This window comes from Tachysurus fulvidraco, chromosome 11 (genome assembly GCF_022655615.1).
Source record: "Tachysurus fulvidraco isolate hzauxx_2018 chromosome 11, HZAU_PFXX_2.0, whole genome shotgun sequence".
NCBI lineage: Eukaryota > Metazoa > Chordata > Actinopteri > Siluriformes > Bagridae > Tachysurus > Tachysurus fulvidraco.
This window is the reverse complement of record NC_062528.1, coordinates 11,643,749-11,665,820: the sequence shown is the minus strand read 5'-3', so window position 1 is coordinate 11,665,820 and position 22,072 is coordinate 11,643,749. Positions and strand designations below refer to the sequence as shown.

At 40.9% G+C, this 22,072-nt stretch overlaps 1 protein-coding gene across 14 annotated transcripts in view; it reads left to right on the top strand.

Annotated features, from left to right (window-relative positions):
* Positions 1–22,072, top strand: part of bcas3 (BCAS3 microtubule associated cell migration factor) — a 185,005-nt gene that overhangs the window by 76,503 nt on the left and 86,430 nt on the right. The window contains exon 24 of one of the 14 annotated variants that reach the window (XM_047820657.1): positions 10,941–11,106. The exons of 11 other annotated variants lie outside the window; for them this stretch is intronic. In XM_047820657.1, the coding sequence (XP_047676613.1) occupies positions 10,941–11,026 (86 nt within the window). In that variant the 3' untranslated portion in view covers positions 11,027–11,106. Of the gene's footprint in view, positions 1–1,692; positions 1,865–7,431; positions 7,617–10,940; positions 11,107–22,072 lie in introns of those variants that run through there. 2 more of the 14 variants (XM_027147722.2, XM_027147725.2) reach the window with 2 other exon arrangements.

Sequence of the window (22,072 nt, the reverse complement as noted above, 5' to 3'; positions counted from 1 at the left end):
TTGCTCAGCGCTCAGGGCTTTGAGCAGCCTGGCGCCTCCTCTTATCACTGCTCATCGCTTTGTCTTTGTGCCTTCAAAAGGCCATGCTGCTTGTTACAGCTTACAAACACACACACACAAACACACTTTGACTGGCCTTTACCACCTTTAACCAGGAGTTTGTGGTGTACCTCTCGCACAACCTTTGATACTCTAAAGCAGCTTTCTGTTAATTTCTCTTCACTCAGTAAAGAGCCAACATTATCTAAATGGAACTGTCCGGATACGTATGCCAACAATATTAGACATCCTATAGAGCACTTTCGAAGTATGAGACATGTTCTGTTTCAGTGTCTCAGCTTCCCAAAATCAATTGGACTTGTGCAGCCAGCCTTATCAATACTCTTATCTGGTGCCCGAGCTGCTCTCAGAGCTGTGGTAGACTACACAGTGCTTTGTGCAGGGCAAGACAGGAGGTGCATAATCTAGCCCAGTCCACGATAAACCATACACAAACACAAGCATCTTTTGATTTTATTTTGTTATGACTCACTGGAATAAACACCCTGTCATTTGTTCGAGCGTCCACAAGCACTTCTTACTGCCATGTTTGTTGTGCGTGCGGGGGGTCGACGACGGGGAAATCAGCGGGCGACAGTGCATGGAGAGATGCAGGTCTGTTATGATATTGCTGACGCTGCCTGCAAGACGCAGCACTGATAGGCAGCGGTGTGTGTGTGTGTGTGTGTGTGTGTGTGTGTGTTTGAGATGCGCTCATTAAGAGATTGTTTATGTGTTTATGTGGATGTGTGTTGCTGCTCTAATCTGGTTTCAATGCTGGTCTTTATCATACTCCCACTGTGGACATTGATTGTAATCACAGCTAGTGTCTTTTCTTTACTTTAAATCTACCTTCCTAAGGTTGCATAGTCAGGTGCAGAGAGTGTGTGTGTGTGTGTGTGTGTGTGTGTGTGTGTGTGTGTGTGTGTGTGTGTGTGTGTGTGTGTGTGTGTGTGAGAAAGATGTGAGCCGAGACAATGCAAGGTCTGTAGTGTGTTTAGGTTTTGGCCGCCCTGTGCTGGCCATGCCTTCAGGCTTGAGGAGGAGGGGGGGTAGGCCTGAGCGCTCCTCTGATTTCCTCTTCCAACATGGCTGAGCGCTTCAGGCTCGGGCACCTGGACTCTGCCCGGCTCCAGCAGTAACAGATCCTGACCTGCGCCCCGTAATTACTTGCATGGGCATAAAGACAGCTTGTTGCTGGACATACTGCTCACATTCAGGCCAGGAGGATCCCGAAGCAGGAGGAGGAAGAGCCTTCGTCACATGATCTCTCCCATAATGAGAGGTGTTTTTCAGCCACCTATAGCTCGAGACCCTGTTCCTGTGACCCACAGTGATCTGAGCTAGTTGCCTCTGTCTGTCTGAATAGCATCTCGCCCTCCCTCCACACTCGCTGACTCCTTTTTTCTTTTGCCGCTGACCTGGAAGTCCCCAGCACAATGCAGATTTTCTTGGAGGCTGATTTTCTGAACAGGTCATGAAAGATGCCATTCTTATCATCTCGCTGTCTGAGAATCAGGCATATCATGCTGTCTGCTCCCCCTCCTGTGTCTTTTTTTCTTTCTCCCTGCCTTTTTGTGATATATTTTAAGATGACAGTAAATGGGTTCAGCACATTTGTAGATTTACTGTGGGTTTTTTTTTGTGGTACAGGCATGAGAGAGAGATGGATTGAGCATATGGAGGAATCTGTAAATGAATGTGAATCCAGTCCTGTCTAGGTGTTGATTTGCATGCATCTGTATCCATGAGTTTGTCCGGGGTTGTGGAGTATGAACAGCTTTGCTCAAATTATGTGTCACATTGCTCAGTTCTGCATTATTTCCCCCCTCAGATCTGATCTTAATGTTCTCATGATTGTGAACAGACCTGAATGGCATATTTGTATTGTAATGTGTCTGATTTACATGCATCATTATTAAAAAAAAAATTAAATAACAGATTTTGGTGTGGATAATTGTTTTTATAAGCAGCTTTGTCAGCAGTTTATAATCATTAAGACAGCAAAAAGGGACATTTTTGGGATGCAGAGCTTCTGCTGTTTTTGCAGCTACAGTATCATTAACACATTTGTTTTTGGAGACATTTGCATACAGAAGACAAACTAGTAGGATAAACACATGCACAATAAAATGTAATGTGAAAGGCACATTTCCAGTATGGTTCAGATCTAGGACCACAAATGAAAGTGGCCCAAATGTGAAAAGCTCAGATTTTAACAATTTAGACAATTGCAAACTTCGTAGGGCTTTTTATGAGGCTCAGTGTGAAAATCAGGGAAAACAAGCTGGCAGCCTCTGTGGTTGCTTCCTGCTGGGTTTGTGTGCGCATGTGTGAAGTGCCAGGGGCAGGAGATGGCGAGCAGCTGCTTTTTAGAGCAACTGAATGGACAGCAGTGTGTCAGGCATCTGCTGTACTCTTTCTCTCAGCCTCTACCTCTGCAGAGCTGCAGGGCAACTGCATGGCAATGCCACTCTGACTTGTTCACTGATGCACTTAAGACTGTGTGATTTCTGTGCTACACAGTGTAAAATGCCGATGATATCTAGACAGCAAAATGACAAAGGGTGACATCAGTGCCACAAATATAAAAAAAAAACTTAAGATTTATGCTATTACTTCGAAATCTGTGGCAGACCATGTTGGTACTTATTACACCTTCATACCTTCAGTGTTTCAGGGGCCTGGAGCAAATATCTCTGTATAGATTCACTTCCTATATCTCTTCGTACTGTATACTGTACTGGTGCATACTCTAGTATATTATTTACAGTACTGCTCTGTACTGATATATACTATATCATACCATATCATACATCACACTGTACCATGCAATACTGGGTCATATAGTATTTGTAGGTATATTATATCTCACCACAATATATTGTACAGTACTGTTATTATACTATAGCGTACCATGCTATTCTGTTCTCTTATATACTATACAACTCTATACTATACTATACTATATCATTCTATACTATATCATAACACTATACTATTCTATACTATACAACTCTATACTATACTATACCATTATATATTATACCATTGTATACTATACTATACTATACCATTATATACTATGCTATACTATACTATACTATACCATTATATACTATGCTATACTATACTATACCATTATGTACTATACTATACCATTCTATACTATACTATCCTATACTATACTATACTATACTATACTATACTATACTATACCATTATATACTATGCAATACTATACTATACCATTATATACTATGCAATACTATAATATACTATACTATGCCATGCCATACTATAATATTGTAATGTAATACATCCTATCATATAACACCATACTACACTATACCACACTATACTATACTGGATAATTTCCATATTATACAAGCTTATGCCATATCATAGATTACCACACCGTACATACCGATCCTGTCCCAACATTTTAATACAATTAGAATTATACAATAATATTATATTATTGGATTCAGTAGGACACTATATATGATATATTTAAGTTCATTTTGAATATTAATAAATATCCTTTATAATTATAATATTTAATTGAATAATAATAAGTAATGATCTAGTACTGGATAATATTAAATTATTCAAAATAAAAGACAGAAAGTCTGCATCAGAAACAGAGTAGAAACACAACACTTGTAGTTGGCCACGTTATCGTGATATAGGGTGTCTGTACTTTATGCAGCACTTTATCAGTGACAGTAAAAAATTACAGTACACAGAAAAATGATTAAAATCTTTACATTCAGTAAAAATACTTCAGTGTCTGGCCTCCTACCCTATCATATCATATTCAGCAGGTCCACACATTGCACTCTGGTTGTCTTCATCTCTTCTTCCTGTGTGTGTTGTGAGTATGACAGTAAGGGCTCTTAACACAGCTCTTAGACTCTCTTCTCTCTCTGTGCCCGTCACATCTAAGTGAGGCATCCTCTTGGACACGAACTCAGAGTGGCAGCTCAGTTCTGACGTGGCTTGCAATTAAAAGTTTGCTGGCACCACATTGTCCTCAGCATATGCCTGCTGCTGCTTTCAGTCTGGATATCACACACTAACCAACACTGACAGCATCTCTATAGCAGGCAACATTATCTGCCCTCATTTGTATTCCAGCATGCACTCTCACTCCATAATGCACTGATGGGGCAGCTACAGTGGTATTTTACACCTACAAGCAGCTACCTGATGTATGCCACTACATGGAGTTGTTACAGCGTGTGCCAAGCTGCATGCCGACAGAGAAGTTAAAAATGAATAGCAATTGAAAATATGGAAAGCACTGTCTTGTGCAGTATGCTAGGCGTTGTGTACTTATTGGAAGTTGGCACGTTGTTTTCATTACTTCCGTTATACCTAAGTTGTCTAGTGCTTTTAATTTTGTCTCATAGTATATTTGGGGTTGTTATTATATTGGCAGTTTGCTCTGATTGGTTGATAGTAGCTCAGATGCATGACCTTGTCTTCGTCCCACGGTTCTGCTCATGGTGTCACTACAATGAGTTGTTGTTGAGAGATTGTTGCAGAGACCTGTTGAAAGCGATGAGAGCTGAGTTCCTCTTATGGTCAGAAGCTAAAGTGGCATGGTTCCTCCAGGACATCTTTGTGTTCTCTTCCTTTCTGTCCAGGTGTGTTAGTGAGGTGCTGCAGGTCATTTCCTGTGCAGATGAGTTTCAGTGTGGGAAGCTGATATGAGCTCACCTGGCCGGGCTGCCCACAGAGCCGTCCTTTGTTTATTCATTTTATCGCCGCAGCTTAACCCCTGGCCGTGGGCCTTCCTGGTAACGGTATCCAGGCAACAACAGGGAGGTGAGGAGCCACCGGCTTTCTCTCTCTCCACACCTGGAAATAACAAGCCATTCACGCCTGTGTGTTTCCAATCAGCTCAGGAACGCTAGAAATGTCTGGACCAGATTCCACAGACGCGTCCTCTCAGGGAGCTTGGAGAGCCATGCAGTGCTCTGACTACTCCAACATTGTTGTTCATTCACTACAGCTGTAAATCATTTTTTCCCCTTTCTCTGCCTCTCTGTTCTCTCTCAGACATTGTGCTGGCCAAATTGACCCGCTCGGTGCCACTGGTATAGCGTCATCAGCAAAGGCATAAAGAAAAGGGATGTTTGATTCAAAATCTGTTTTGGCAGCAAAGTATGCAGGAGATGTTCCACTGGAGCTTGTCTTTTTGCAGGCAGCTAAATCAGACCTGACATTTGTCTTAGAGTGAGCAGATTCTTTGTTTTCCTAGTCTGCATTTAAACAACTCTGACTATGTCACACAATTATGTGTGGTTGTGTGTTTGAGTTTTCGTCTCTGCTGAGAAATCTCTGTGCCGCCCTCTTTGGGAATGTTATCAGTAGTAAGTGAGTCTAAGTTATCACGTTCTTGGTGCACATGGCTTTAGAAGAATCCATTAATTTGACGACAAGAGCACAGGACCAGATGTGAAATTCTCGCTTGATTTGGACTTTGCACAGATCTTATCACAGTAATTGATACCTCATTGTCTCAGTGCAGGGCTGGAAAGCATCATTTAAGTGCACACCCCCTCACCCCATTTTGTAAAGGCTACAGAATGTGGGTGTGTGTAATAGTTTTAGAAATGCTTTCATTAGTATTAAGTAGGCCTTCTGGATCAGCTTGTGTGCACACAGCCTGCGTTCTACACACCCCTTAAGTGTAACGCCGTTCAAATTAACTTTGAAGTAAAGCCTTCCTCGGGCAACAAGCTCCACTGCCACGTAGTCAAAACGATTAAAGTGATTAAAGTGGCCAACAGGCAGGCATATTATCTGCTTTATTGTTATATCAGTTGGCTTCCCATTGGTACAGCGTTTGAGTGGAGATTCGTCCCCAGCGGAGCTAGTACTGTACTAACGCCAGCAGTAGCAGTGCCCTCACATGGATGGGAACGTATCCAGAAGCAGTAAACATGCACAGCAATGTCCGTTTGTGACATGTGCTTTTAATGTACTCCTCTGCAGCTTGGATGTAAGCAGTGGTCAGGCATAAAGGCTATTTTTTTTTTCCTTCTGCTTCACACAGACTTGTCATATTAATTACAGCCCAGTCAGGAAAGGCTGGAAGGCAGCGGGGGTTGCCTAGGTTATTTTTGGAAGGTTCGAAAAGACTGTTGCACATTTCCTATTCTTTTTTTTCTCCCTCAGCTTATTGAAATGACCTAGCAGTCAACACGCATTCTGGCGTGTGTGTGCTGCTCCTGCTCAAACAATGGCTTTGAAGTGATGGGTGAAGCCCTGCCTCGAGTCTCAGCACAGGTCCCAAGCCATTACCCTGCTTAACCAGAGTGCACGTGCATTAACGTTCCCCTACGGGCTGACCAAACGCACTTAGTGTAATTATTCATCAGGCTTGCTCTCTCCTGTTTGGATAGGCACCAGTAGTGGCGGGTGGAGCTAGATGTGTTTGCACAGTTTTACTTGTATCCACACCTGGCACTTCAACAGTGGAAACATATAGCGTGGTTAAATGTTGGAGTTATGAAGACACACAGGCTTCAAGAAGGCCAGAGATGCACTTCAGTCATGAGGGAGATCTTCTCTAAAGCCTAGCCTGTCCTCCCCTTGCTTCCCCAGTGTAATTTTAATGGAAAACATTATCAGTTAAATACTCAGTGGTATTAATAGTGATACTGATTAACATAATAATAATAATAATAATAATAATAATAATAATAAAGGAAATCTGAAATTCTCGAGTATTGTGTTTTTGCTAAATTTCCTTTATTATTATTATTATTATCTTATAGAAAGTTTGTAGGTTAACGTGATGTAGAACTGCCATATTCCTTTAAATGTTTAAATCAATAGTTATATACACCGCTTTTTAGTCACATTAAGTGAAGTGAAGCTAAATACAGACACGTGTATATGCTCTAGAAGCAGTATGAAGATGCAGGTATGCAGTGTGAAATGCACATTTAAACTCAAAAGAGGCAAGATGCTGTGAATAGGATTCTTGTGATATCGTGGTATCCAAACCAAGCATCTTGATCACATTTAAATTGCTATTAAATGTTCAGCCCTATACTTAATCCAGGAAATATTCCCTGCAAGCTTTGTTGTGAGGATCACGCTAGAATCACAAAGATCTTAATGAACTGGCACACACTCAAGTAATAAATGACCTTTTCACCTGTTCCACTCATCTCTGATCTCTGTGTTGGAAATTGACAAAAGCATTAAAAAATAACATTTTCCTCCCCCAGTCAGAGGTTGTGTCTGAAGCCCAGATATTTTTCTGTGTAGTCTGCGGAGGAGGCCGAGCTGTTTCTCATAATCTAGCGTAGGCCAAGTCAGGCCACACATGGATTACGTCCCCCTCCTCTATCACTCTGTTTACTCATACAGGGGTGAGAGACTGCAGAAGTCCGCACACAGACGGGCTCAAGCAGCCTGGGCAGGAAAATCAGGATACAATTTGGCACTTAAGGAGACTAAACGATTTCCTCCTTGCTGCTGATTTTCTACTGGGAAATGTATCCTTGGACCGAAAATTGCATCCGGAAAAATGTTTATGAAGTGTTTTTCCTTTTTTTTTTCCTTCCCCCTCCAAGATGAATGATTATTCCTCTAACCTTTAACATGGTAGAAACTTCTTGTCATTATCCTCCTTTCTTATACACTGTTGGCATTTGTTACATCTCCGTGTCACCGGTTCCTTTAAAGCTTTTCTACTTTTGTGTTTGAGAGACTGAAGTTTACAGATCTCTCTTTCTCCGTGTAATGCCTGAGCCCTATCATGCCTGCCTGTGTCGCCCCAGCTCCCCTGCACATGTAAACACTGCACACCACTAATTCTAGTATTTTGGCATCTCACGCCCAAATTGACTCACTTTAAACCCTCTGGCATTTTAATGTGGTCTGTAGGGAAACCTGAAACCTGTCTCCCAGCCCCTTGCTTAGTCAAACTCGGCCTGTGAACGCATTTGAAGTTTCATTTTTGCCTCCCACCGGTGAGACATTAAGTGTAATGAAGTTTTTTTCTTGGTTTCTCCCCTACTCTGTCCTGTCTTCCACTACAGAAAGAGTGGATTTAAATAGGGAAGAATTACATCTGACTCAGACGTAACCCAGCCTTTCAGCTCCTTACACATGTTGTTGCTGGCTTTTTATGTTTTTTCCTCACGCACAATAAAGCCTGAGCTGTGCATTTACAACTGTGAACCCCACTTCATGCTGTCTACATAGAGAAACGCTTTGCCTGAACGGTTTAACCATCAAAGCTTTAAACAACACTGAAAGCCTGCGTCAGGCGATAGGGTTCATGTGTGTGAGTTTAAACATGGCCAGGCACATGTGATACAACTTAAATATTATATCAACTTATTTTCTGATTAGAAAGGCTCTCAAAAAAAAAAAAGAAGTTTGATGAAGCTCCGCCCACTTAATACATTAACATTATATCATATATCTTTCCGTCTATACCCCCTTATTATATATTATGTACAGGTTATTATATACATGTAAATACCTCTTATACACATTATAAACTGTTAGCTACCGTGAAGATACTTTAAACCATGTTGTTGGTTTTTTTTTTTTTTTTTTGAAAAAAATGTATATACAGAAAATTTCTGCTTGATGACATGCATTCATTACATTTTACATGTTCATTTCTTTTCCTAATTTGAAAGATTCTAATTATAGACTTAGGTTGTTTATGAAAGAATATTATTAAAAATATATTTTAAAAGTATTTTCTTAAACAATTAATAAATACATTTTTTCAAAAAATATGTTGAATATTATTCATCAACTAGCATAAATACATGTGCATTTATTGTTTATTAAAGAAATTTTATTTGTAGTCTTTGCCTTTAGTTCAGAAATGTTCTTAGAGTTGGTTGCAAACTTAAGTCAAAACACAAAGAATCTTAGATATTAAAAAATATATCAGTTAAACAATTGCAAGTGCAAATGTAGGGGGGGGAATTATATTCAGACAGTAATGAAGAGACTAGCAGCAGTAACAAAAAATACGTCACATCTACATTTAAAGGTGTATAGAAATCACACCAAGCAAGTATTTCATTGCAAGCTGTTTGGTATTTGGATTTGAGACACTGACAGCTGCTCCATTTAACTGCACGGTAGCTGAATGCGATGGCTGATTCATTCTTGCAACAAGGAGTGTATGGTGAAAATAACAAGGCAAATACTCTGTAGTATTGATAAGAACTGTGTTAGAAAATCTCAACTAGATGATACATTTCCACCGGGGTCTTATTTATAGCAGGACCACTAACCACCCACCTCCACTCAGAGGTAAGAGTCTCAGGTGTGCCAAACCGCTGCCACAGAGCAATGTGTGTTTGCGTTTCTGAGTGTAGAGCACTCTGTGTAATGTGTGTGGAATTAAGCGGTTGAGGATGTGGAGTGCTGCTTTCTCGAATTTCTGATTCATTTTCTATAAATAAGTCATGGAAGTCAGAGGTGTTGGGATACTTACTGTAATGGCACAGGATCTGAACAGAGGTATGTGAGTGTGGGAATGTTTAAGAATGACTACGCATGATGTTTTTATTTTTTTTTACAGCTCATTCACACAGCATATCTGAGGACAAAGGCAAAAGCAATTTGTTTGCTTTCTTAATTTTTTTTTCCCTCCTATCTCCTTTTTTGAAATAGCCTGACAGCTGCAGAGAATTGCAGTCCGGCTGTATAAAGCATGACGTGTGCGTTTGTGTGTGTGTGTGTGTGTGTGTGTGTGTGTGTGTGTGTGTGTGTGTGTGTGTGTGTGTGTGTGTGTGTGTGTGTGTGTGTGTGTGTGTGTGTGTGTGTGTGTGTATTTTCCGCCCTCTGAACCTTGAGAAATCCCCAGTGCGTTCTGCTCTGCGGCGTTTCAGAATGCTCGTTTCAAACATCTGGAAATCAGCATGGTTGCAGTCTCTCCACAACATGCAAGTGCTTTCACTTGATTATATTATCTGTTAAAGTTTTTTTTCTCCTCCAGCCCTTTAAAAAATAGGGAAGCGGTATGTGACCCCTCCTCTGCCAAAGGGTCAAGTGGTGATTGCTGATGTTGTCTGCCCTAAACACATGTTTAGCCTTGCTTCGCTCAGCCAGTCGCCTAAAAGTTTGGGAACCATTAAAGAACTTCCTAAACCAGTTCCGGAGTCTGGCTTGTGGATTGGGTAAGAAGGGAACTGATTGAGCTCTGTGTGTGTGTCTATGTCTATCTGTGTGTGTCTATCTGTGTGTGCGTCTATCTGTGTGTGTGTCTGTCTGTCTGTCTGTGTGTGTGTGTGTCTGTGTCTGTGTCTGTGTGTTTGTCTGTGTGTGTGTCTGTGTGTGTGTTTCTGTGTGTGTCTGCTCTCGTCTATTGGGTGTGTGTAATTTTTTCTTGGCTAATTCTCCATATGAGCATTGTGTGTATGTGTGTGAGTGTTGTAATTGTTTCAGCGTGTCGGTGTGCAGTGTGTGACAGGAAGGATGAGTCACTGGTTGCCGCTTCTCCTTCACACAGGGGAATATTTGTCTGGCGGCTGGTTCAGGCGCAGCATAACTCACGCGAGGCAGCTCCAGACAGGAAACGCCACGGTGAGCTCTGTTATGATAGAGGATAGCTCGGAGGATGAGCTGTGAACTTTACATGCATGCAGAGCCACTGAGCTGACCACCACCCGAGGGCCCGGCAGCCCCGGCAGGAAATGAAAGGATCATTTAGTTTGGGCCAGAAGAGATGAGTTAAGGGCGAGTGAGAGGTTCTGGAAAGGGGATGACTTTTTGAGGAGATGAACAGACAACCTGGTTTAATCCAGACAGCAAACAAAACAAGAAAATAAATACATATCACTCATTCTTAATTAGACCTCACTTAGGTATATCAGAGTTGTCCTGCTTGTTTATGCTCACAGGCAAACAACGCTCGGAAACAGCGCTCACAAAAGCACCTCAGAGACGTGGGGACTTTGACTCAAGCTGTGACACAACAAACACGTGAAGGAGACGGTTGTCCGAGAAACATTTTCAGCACTCAGACATACCAATTATTATTTTCTTGTAGCCACAACAGAAAAAAAAATATTTTCTTTTTATAATTAATTAGCTTAAATAGTTTTGTACTTAACCTCCTCTGACTTTTGTAATTTCTATTTTAGTTTCATTTCTATTTTCTATTTTTACCTGGTTACCTTAAACTTGCTTTCCCAAATAATTGTTTTGTGTGTGTTTGAGGTCCGATGATTTTGCAGGGATGTGAGAATGTGTTGGTGTTGCATCATGCTTGTTTTTCTAGTCACACAGGTTTGAGTATGAGCATGTCAGTGTGGTTTTATGCTTAGCTTATATCCATTCAGGTGCACAGCCCATTCGCATCAAAGGGCCCAATAAGGTGCTGATGTTATGGATATGACAAGGGAGCTTTTTTACCAACTAAGTAGCATTGATGGCATCAGTTACATCAATGCAGTTATATATAACGTAAAATATGACGCCTCTGTCCAAAAAACGTACTGATCCACAATGGACACATTAACATCTCCTTACAGAAAGCTGCACTTTAATGATTATACACTTTAGTTAAAAACGTGTTTTTTGCTTACTGCAAAAATGTGTTTATTGTTTTTAGATTATTTTAAGCCATACAAATCTAAGCAGAAGCACAAGCCTTTATTATTGTCACATATATATTACAGTGGCTTGATCCCCAAATCTTCTGATTACCAACCCATAGCCTTAACCACTTCAGCTACCTCTGCACATGTGAGTCGTTACTATAGAAATGGTAATAAACAGTGAATTAATATAATCTTGTGATCATTTCTGTCAGCTTGGAGAAAATTCATCAACAGATTCAACCAATCAGATTAAATCATTCAGCAGTGCTGTGGTTTAAATATCAATCATCCAATGCTTTTCGTTTGGAATTCGTTTATTTTGTGTTTTATTTGTAGACTAACCTTTTTAACCAAAAACCACCAGAGACTGCAACACAGCTCAAGATTTCAGTTATTACTGCTTGTTTTTTATCCCCACATCCACATTTTTGATGGATTGCCATAAAAGAGCTCCATCTTTTCTTGTTGGTGTGGTGGCATCAGTGTGGAGGCAGTTTAGTTTTGTGCCATGCTTCAAGGTGGCTGGGTCTCCCGTCAAACTTAATGTATCATCCTTCTCATGTTGTGCCGTTGCTTGTTTATCTTTTATCGTGTGCTTTACACTTTTTTCTTACTTCTCCAAGTCATTTCTTACATCTGAAGTGTGCACAGAAGGAGCAAACATTTAAAACCGAGAAACACGGGTACTTTTATTCTGTCTGGACTCATCACCTGATACTTCTTATGGTGGCACAAGCAGTAGCTTAGCCTCTGGTTAAAGATGGCCAAAAGAACACAAATGAATGCTTTGCTTGTGCCGTTCAGTGCTTCCTAAATACTCTTGAATGCCAGCATTGCATTTAGGTTTGGGGAATGCTGATGGTGGTTTGGATAGAATGTCTGAACGAGGCTGATGATGCCCGTAGGCTCGTTCCTGAATGTTAGCCTTGCTTATCCTGCCCATAGACAGGAAGGCTGTGGGGCAGGAAGAACACAGGGGCACCTGTCCACCACATATCAAGTCCACATGTTCTATTCAACTCTGGCATTTTTTTTTTTTTTTTTGTTAGGTATTCGAACCTATAAGATGTTTTGGTTGAATATATATCTAATATAATCTCATGATAAAAATGCAGTCAGTTCAGATAGTTTGTTAGTTTACAGGAATAGTTCACATTTATACAGTTACTTCCTCACAGTTACTCAGACAAAAGCCGTAACACGTACAAGGCTAGCAATGTCATACAGAATCTTTCCTGTAATTTCATGACAGATCTTTTTTAATGTATTTCTGATTTCTTTTCGTTCTGTTATTATCTGCAATGACTAAATAAATCAACATTCTAGCACAATTACAAATAATAATAGAGCCTTTGACAATATATTTTTGTTTATGAGATAAGCTCCCATTATTTGTTTATTTTAAGGTAATAGTTAATAGATATACAGTAGTTGAAAGCTTCCTGTCCCTTCCAGTCAAATTTCGTCAGTCAGTTTGTAGTTTCTAGGTAACTCTCCCCTATTACACCACAGCTACCTGCTGGGATGGGTGAAGGCAACATGTTCTCCCTCTGAAGCCAACCAACCACATCAGTTTTGAACTGCTGCTCATGCTGGAATGCATCCTAGAAAGCAGAAAGCACTGCCCTTTTCCACATGCATTACCTGCAGATATACAATCCCAAATGTTGCTGTCTTTACTCCTGGCTCTTTACATGTTGTGCCACTCAGGTGCCCTCTATCATTACTGCCTCGTTTGATATCAGCACACTTTGTAGAATGAGGTTTGGTAAACACAGGCTTTACTAATACTCCATGACTGTATTGCCTGAGCAGTCCCCAAGTGTTGCTGTGCTGTCACTCTCTGCAGAGAAATGATTGCAAAAAACCTAACTTTTGTCTTTTGGGAAAAACACCACGCCACAGCAGCATCGTGGCAACAGGCATAAGGTTGCTGAGCTGACAGGCTGTCGACCATGGCGACACATACTGCTGCCTGTATCTAATTTGGATGAACAGGCTGTCGTTTAGGTGAGCCTTAAACTTTTTCAACGAGAAGTGTGCGCTCTTTGAAAAGTGTGGCAGGCGCCTCCCCCTACACACACCTGTCAGCACACTTACCGGTTTTCATTTTCTCTTTAAATTAGAACATGGAGACTTGCTGTCTAAATATTTACTGTACTGAACGTACCCTGCAAAATAGACTTATGAGAGCATACTGATGAGTAGACAACAACATATATGGGTTTTTTGTTTGTGGATTGACAACAAAGGCTTTATGTCAGGCACATGATTGTATCTGTGCCTATTATTGTAGTGGCAGTAACTGGCACGCGGATTCCTTGTAAGGACATAGCCCATGGCTCATTGCTCAGCTGGGAAAGGCTGTGTTTGCCATTAGAGAAATTATTAGGGGGTGTGCAAGAGCCCCAGGCTCGTTGTAGGCTCTGGACTGAGCAGTCCTTTATAAAGGTTTCTCTTCGCCTATCTATGTCTGCCCTTAGCACTCCTTTTAAAACTTCTTATGAAATTAGTGAGCTATTACACGAAAAGTTACCCAGTTATCCAAATCTGAAGTCATGTGTGTGTTTTGATGGGCATAATGTTTCTGTGCATTTTGGCATGATGTAAGGTGCTAAAGAGACAAGGTACAAGTCAAAGGAAAACATTCTTACTCTTATGTGCTTCTTACTGCAGTAATGGAATGTCTCGGTGCCTCCTGGGTGTTCCACTTGTGCACTCGTTAACAGGTTTCATGCAGAGCTCCAATTAACCCTTAGCACTTTCCCATCTTGTTTCTTTTTTGTTTTTTTCTCTCTCGTTCACTCTCTCTCTCTGTTTCTTCTTTCGATAAAGAACTCTTTGCGGATAAGCTCCAGTGGTAAGTAATGTGCCACTCCTCCCTGAGAGACTGTCGCTTTCCAGCTTCCTTGACCCTTTGGCAAGATCTCACTCGCAGTTCCAGTTCACTTCACTTCTTAGTATCTTTGGGTCCACCCAATAGATCCCTGGCTTGCTATTTATGGGACTAAAATGACCAGCTATAAGCCATAACCGAGGATATAATTTTAGCATAAAAGGCACCGATCAAGGCCCCACACCTTATGTGCTTTCACCAGTCACCTCTAAACATAACAATATATGGTGAGAGCAGTTCGGGTCACAAGAGAGCACAGAAAACATGTCAACACAGAGCGTCCTCTTGCTTCTGTAAAGCAGTCCTGCTGCACCACATTCTTACTTCATCTTACACACTTTGAGTGTGTTATTTTGAGAAGTCTGGACTATAGAAACGTTTCACATAAACTGGATCCCCCACACCCTTTATGTTTGGAGCTTAAGCTCTAATTGTAGAGTTTGTTTTTCGGTGGCTACCGAGGAAAAGGTCACAAGGGCCAAAGAGAATGTGTCTATTAAAGCACAACTGATCTGACCCTGCTGTTTAGAGGGTGTGAATCGAGGCACAAAAGTGTGGCTAACCCTTCTAGCCCCAGTGATCTTAACAAACGCTTGTAAGAGAACATCGAGGCATGGTTTTAGAGTCGGCGCCGCCTGCTCCAGTCACTGTGCATCACTGTCAAGCACCCACTAATTACAAAGAGGTTTAAAGATGCATTAGATAAATGTCACTTCACCACAGAACCCTGAACGGGCATTTTCTAGGCCCAACACTACGGGCGTCTCCACTGGCCACTGGAGCCTTATTAAAGTACGTGGTTCACAGTTTAATCTCTGTATGTACAGCAGCTCCAGGTCTAATGCATACAGAGGCATGATGTGCAGGTGAAAAAGCTTATGTTTAAGCATAATCCGCATAAAGGACAGAGGACACACTCCTTGGGGTCAACATACTGTATACACAAATACCATCAAGCTAATAAATTAATTTGATCATATACAGTGGAAATCAATGTTTACTGTAGTCTGAGGATGCACTGATGATAAACACAATATATTTACTAACTCAAAGTGGAAATAATACAGGAATCCTCCACACTCCATTGAATGAATGGCAGTTGTGAAACATGGGTAGTGTGATTTAAGATCACACCTAGTGTTGGAGGCATTCTTGGAGTTCCCTGTCTAGTAGTGAAAGTATTGTATTTTTGGTTTGTCCATACGTCACCAGTACATATAGACGTCGTAGTCTGTGACTCAAGAAAAATCTGCAACTTCTTTGTAAATCAAAACTTTGAATTCATCAAAATAAGTCATAATGTAGTTGTGATTTGTTACAAGTTTCATTACAATAGCTGGAGTTACTGATTAAGTAGAGTCTTCTACAAGTAGTTAGGCTTTAAGGGTCATGGTTTGCTGAGTTTCTCATCAGTGTTTGTTTTTGTCCTCTGACATTGCTTGTTCTTTTTTTAGTAATTAATTCAATCACAAAAAATTACTGTATGTGGGAAATTAGAGCTCCTAAAAGTACTTAATTGGCATTTAAAGAAATTGTGATTGACTGTGCTCACACCACAAGTATTAGACAGCTTGCATGCCTAACTCTCTGTACCTGAAAGATAAGTGGCGGTGGATGGATGCCACTTTTGTGTTGTTTCCTCTATGTCCATTATAATTATTTCCGTTCATGGGTGTAGACTGGCCTTTCTGATTATGTAAAAGTAAGTCACTTTACGGTCACTGTGGGTGGAAGCTGCTTCTGCTTCTTTGGAATGCCTCGCTGACAGGCTAGCACAGGGTCATGACTCAAAGCCAAACAGGAGGAACGTTGCAGGCTATGGTCACTACTGCCACATTCTAGTCATATAGAAATTAATTAATAACTATAGCACAGTCATTTGCTGGGTATGTTGGTTGGGGATGTTGCCATTTGACTTATTAAAATGGGAAAATTCTGGCCTGCTCTAATCTCCCAGGACTGCCAGCAGGTGTAAGGTGCCATAGTGTTTTGATTACAACCAGGAAGCTCTGGTAAGAAAAACACTAGGTGTAGTAAGTTAAAGGCATTTAAATGCCTGTCATTAAAATATTGCTTTATCTGGATTATATAATAAAATAATTAACGCAAAAAAAATTTTAATTAATCAAAGCCCCATAAGCAATATAAACAGGGTAATTTGATTTGTTTCTTCTAAAACTTCTGGTTCTAGATATGGCCAGGTTGAGCTTTGCCCCTGTTTCTCTTTGAAGTCAGGACCTTTGCTTGGGGTAGTAAATTAGCAAGAGCATGATATTGCTGTTTTCTTTCAATATAAAAAACGCCACACTCACATACTTCTTGATTATTTTTGCTTTGAAGCTATGCAGAAGGCTGCCAACTGTCTGGGAAATTAGAGCATTCCAAATCTGGCGCATTAGTGACTGGACTTGAGAGCAGAGGCTCAAAGCCAGAGGAAGAGCTCCCCAAAAGCCACTGTGATGCACGACAGACTCATGGCCTAATGAAATATCTCAGTTCCCAACACTCATATGCTGTAGAACCTGCACTTGACATCACTCCTGAATTCTCAGCTTTGCTCGCATTGTTCTTGTTACTGAGAATCTCTGGTAGGATGTAGTTTGTAATTGGATACAGATGTTTCTGAAGCAGATCAGCCAGACTGTTATTCTAGTCTATGCTGAGTACTTTTTTTCCTCTCTTCATTCCAAGCTCACTTTTAAAGTTTCCCAAAATTCCAAGACCTAATACAGTTTTATGTGGTCTTTAGTCGAGCAGTAACCATGATGGAAAGGTGAAGTTTTTAAGATCTTAACTTTTTTTTTTTTTTTTTTTTTTTTGTGAGTGGGTGTGATGGGATATTTTTGTTGTGCCAAGTAAGCTTTGCCCTAGTTTTACTAACCACTAGAAATGATTCTTCTGTACATTGTAACCTTTTCTCTTCCTATTTTTGCTCATCACATGAGTGTTTACTACATCAGTGGAAATATCTAGGTCTGCTACTCATGAATACACACCCGGTGAAAACACGAGTAACACTAGCATCCGATTGGCCAAACTGTGAAATATTACTGTTACGTGCGAATCAGAGTATAGCACCAGTACAGCACCAGCGACGAAGTGATGATTCAGTATTCCATTTAAACATCGTCTTAAATCATATTGATTATCCAGAAGTGGTATTATGTAGATGAAGGGCAGGAAAGCTGGCATTTAAAGTCACAGTGACCCATCACACACCATCACACACACTCACTCACACACACCCATCCTTTCTCTCTCTTTGAGGGGAATTCCCCACACAGATGTAACCAAACTTACTGCTTTGATCTCTTATGAGCACTTCAATTATTGCGAGCCTAGAACTGGGCTCCGTTCAACTGTGGTGTGCGGTGGAGCAAGAAAAATTTCCTCCTTTTCCATCCTCAAATGATTAATTTAGCAGTTCACGCCGGGAAGACTCCACCAATAATATAAAGTGAGTATCGCCTTGGCACTTCAAGCATCGCTTGAAGAAAAAAAAAAAGCCTGTGGCAGATACTGCCGAGGTTTCAAACACACTATTGTGGTTAGCAGAGTGCAGGGGTGTGTGGAAGTGCCGAACTCAAAGACATATTGTGCAAGTCAGTCCCGTTTTCATCAAAGTTAAATTGGGCTGTCTTTAAAGTGGAGTAAAGGCTTAAATTAGTGGCAGGATTTTTAACCCAATATGTGGGACACCCTTAAATCCATGTGTTTGTGGGACAGGACGTGCCTTTCAAAAAGGTCAAATGTTGCACATCACACATGACTAACAGAGGAAAAAACACATTTCAAAATAATTAGGAAAGCCCATGTAAATGAGCTGCGTGAGACTCTCAAACTAAACTAGATTGCATTCGGTCTGTACATCTGTCAAAACGAATATGGAAATCATCATATGTGAAAGTTCTTTTGTCTGAAAACAGGCTTAAACAAAAAGGCTGTCTTGTGATTAGGTATAATAACACTAGTGTTTTTAACACTGCAACAACATTAACTTTTTCTTCTGGGTTAGACTGGGAACTTCGACAAGACAAACATCACACCAAACTGAGCTTTCGGCTGATCCTAGTTGCCGAGCTCAGTAATGAAACCTCAAAAGACAATCTTCTGCTATAGGTCTGGTACAAACCATCGGTCGAAACCCTGGACAGAATGCATTCCCTGTCCTTCTGATGCTGGTGTGTATTTGTATTTAAATTAAGAAGAAATCAAACTGTTGATAAACTGCAGATATTCACGATTGACTAGTGACACACTGATTGACCAAGAAGAGAGTAATGCCATGCTTCCCACCCATAGAGCACAGATTAGACTCTCTATCTTTTACACTCCTGGCCACGTATCGTGTGGCATCATGGGAAATCAGACTATAGGGCAAATGCTTTACTTATCATTAGGTATAATTAATTAGTAAAGAAATACTCTAAAGAAGAACCTTGGAAACATATTACTCTTTGTTCACATCACTGTCATTTTTTATAATACAGTGATGCTGCAGTAAAGTTTCTTGCAAGACCTAAACTAACACCATCTTGGCTTTGGCTTTCAACGGAAGGAAACGCTAATGATGTCTCGTTCTATTCTCGGTTACTTCAATTTCCACCTTTAATATAGAAGCTGTTTGTGGTCTCTGGAGCTGAAAGTTATAACTTCACATTTCCACCAAGTAACATTAAACTAATTTTTAAATATAAGGTTTTAACATCTGGAACACTCGGCCCCATAAGTAAATTAGCACATATAGTGTGTTAGTTGGACTTTATGGCTTCACGTTATTCCTGCAATACTGGTTTCTTTCACTCGCACTCTGGACGAGCACGGCTTTGCCACTCAGGATGCCTCTGTGACAGTGGCGTTTTCTTCACTCTTCATTACTCCAGTGGAAAAGCTCTCTGTCAACACTTAATGCATCCCCCCTGCTTACTGAACAGTTTTCCTTGTGAAATCCTCTTCCCCAGTCAGTACGTCTCTCTTTCGTTCTCTCGCTCCCTCTCTCTTGTTGTGGGTTGTCTTCATCTGTCCTGACAGCTCTGTGCCTCATCACCAGCTATATGAAATGACAGCTCACATCTTGGGGCTATAGCAAGGGCTGTTTACTGAGAAAGAGCAACACACACTTTCTCTCTAACAAATCCTCCCTGCCCTGCCCCCTGTGTGTGTCACAGTATCACACACCCCCCTCTATCCTGGACTTAATTCAGTTTGCTCTAGTTCTTCACTGGCTCTACGGGGGCATGTGAGTGGCCGGGGCAAAGCCTCATACTCGGCACGTCGCAGGAGTTTGACCCAGAAGTTTCACGTGTTGCCAAAATACGTGCAGGTTTTATATTACATATAAAATTAAAATTTGCTAAGATTGACAATACTTCATTATATCAGTTAATGCTGTCCATTTCAAACCTGAAATGACCTTTTTTTCCAGTGTCTGGTAGATGTATAGAATCCTCATAGTAGCAAACAGATTTTTTTTTTTTTCAAATCTTCTTTTGTACGAAAAAAATTCATCTTGATTTTTATACAAGAAAAGTTGCAATAAAATCTCAAATAATTACAGACACTTTGACACATTTTTCACATTTCTTCTTTAAGTATCCCATTCAGTGAGAGGTGCAGGATTAACGTACTTATGTGGCAACAATACACAAGGCACGCAAATGTGGCGCCGTTGTGGAAGCAGGCCTGCGACAATGCCGACGCCACGGCCCTAGGGAGACGTCAAAGTAACTGAAAAACTCTTCACCATCGATCTACAAAATCATCTACAAATGCTGTGAACATTTGCTAACGTTTACACCAACATGGGGAAGCAAAGTAAATACAGATATACCAGTTATTCACTCTCTCCTGCTGTTTCGTGTAACATTTGTAGGTGAATTGTTTTGTAATTACAGCTTTGCAGAGTGCTATAAACACACATTTAAAAGAGGTACAAATTGAGGGAGATGTATACATGAAACTAGTGAAGGAAAGAGAACAGTTGTAGGTAGGGGATTCTGTTAGCTCCTGATTTATCCATTATTAAACATTAATCACATACTATCTCTCTAAAACTCACTGGAAATGTAAACTGCAGTTTTGCTTTCCTGGGGTCATGGCCAATGAGAATTCGGAGCAGCACCATTGACTGGATTGTTTCTGTTTGTTTACTGTATGTAAATAAATGTAAAAAAATTGTTTTCCATTTATAATGATCAGGGTGGATAGGAGCAGTTGCCACCTTGCCATGGCTTTTGGCGCATTATTAAGGCCCTAGGGGTTAAATAGAAATCAGTAGCTAAAACAGAGCTGCATTTGTTCAGGACAGTATAACAAACATAGAAAAAATAGCATCATAAATCATAATGATGTCATAAAGTCCAAAATAAAAAAAAGTCACTTTTTTGCCACCCCTTGTGTCCACTTTTTTTAACAAATTTTAACAATTACAGTTAAATAGAGGGTTAAAACTGATTTATTTCTAGAATGAAAATACATAAGGAGAAAATTCCATATGGTGCCTAAATAACAGGTCATTTAGTAGTGAACAGTCATTTTGTGTCTGGTGCTTTTCTGCTGTTCGTTGACATTTATCACGTGAAATCTTGCTGCTTATGTCTTTTCAATGTTTATTATAGTGCCCCCAAGCTACCATTGGTATTTAGCAATCATGATAGCCCATCTAACCGGAGCCTCTTAGGAGAGAGAGCATCTGTGAGAACTTTGAAAGTGTCTTGGGACCTCGTGAAAATCAAAAACAAATCTGCAGGAGCAGTGCGGTTTAACCTACAGGCACAGCGGCCTTTGAAGTGTAGGGCATCGTTGTTAATTGTCAGCGCCGGCTTAGTGAAAGGTGGTAACAATTTAACAGGACTGCGTGGCAGCAGGGCGCTGGATGCGTATCAGGTGTTTGCAGGCGTCGTGTGCTAAGAGGAAGCTGCTACAGAGATGAGAAAGAGGCCGACTTAACAACCAGTAATTCTTTGTTTGCGCTGCCAATCGTGCCGTAATTGGCTAGGAGGTGAACAGGAGCTTTGTGATTGGACAGCTGGACCCGTTACTGCTGCTATTTTTACTGAACGCTACCAGACCCAGACGCAGCCTGCATGTCCGTGCTCTACCTTAAGTGTACTTGGTATTAGCAGAAATTTCTTTCTGCTGAACCACCAGGGTTCAAATGGGGGAAAGCGGTGAGCTTTCGTGGCTCAGAGGCATCTCCGAGTAAACAAGCGCGAGTTCAGAGCAGCCTTCTGTCAGAGATGTTCCCAATACTTTTCCCTGAACCATGGCACTTGAAAGACATTATGAATGTTTGGAACGTTCTCCACCCTTTCAAGTGTCTGTGTGCTAGTTTGTGTGTGTGTGTGGTTGCATGTTTCTGGTTTGCCTGTGGTATTTCTACAGGTTCAGCACTGACATGTTAAGCCAACTGTGTCCATGTTGATTGGGAAGGCTCCGAATGAGGTTAGACCTCTTCTTTTGTAGTACTCTCGCCAACCTGAAGGGTCCTCTGCAACCAACACACACATACGCGCGCACACACACACACACACAC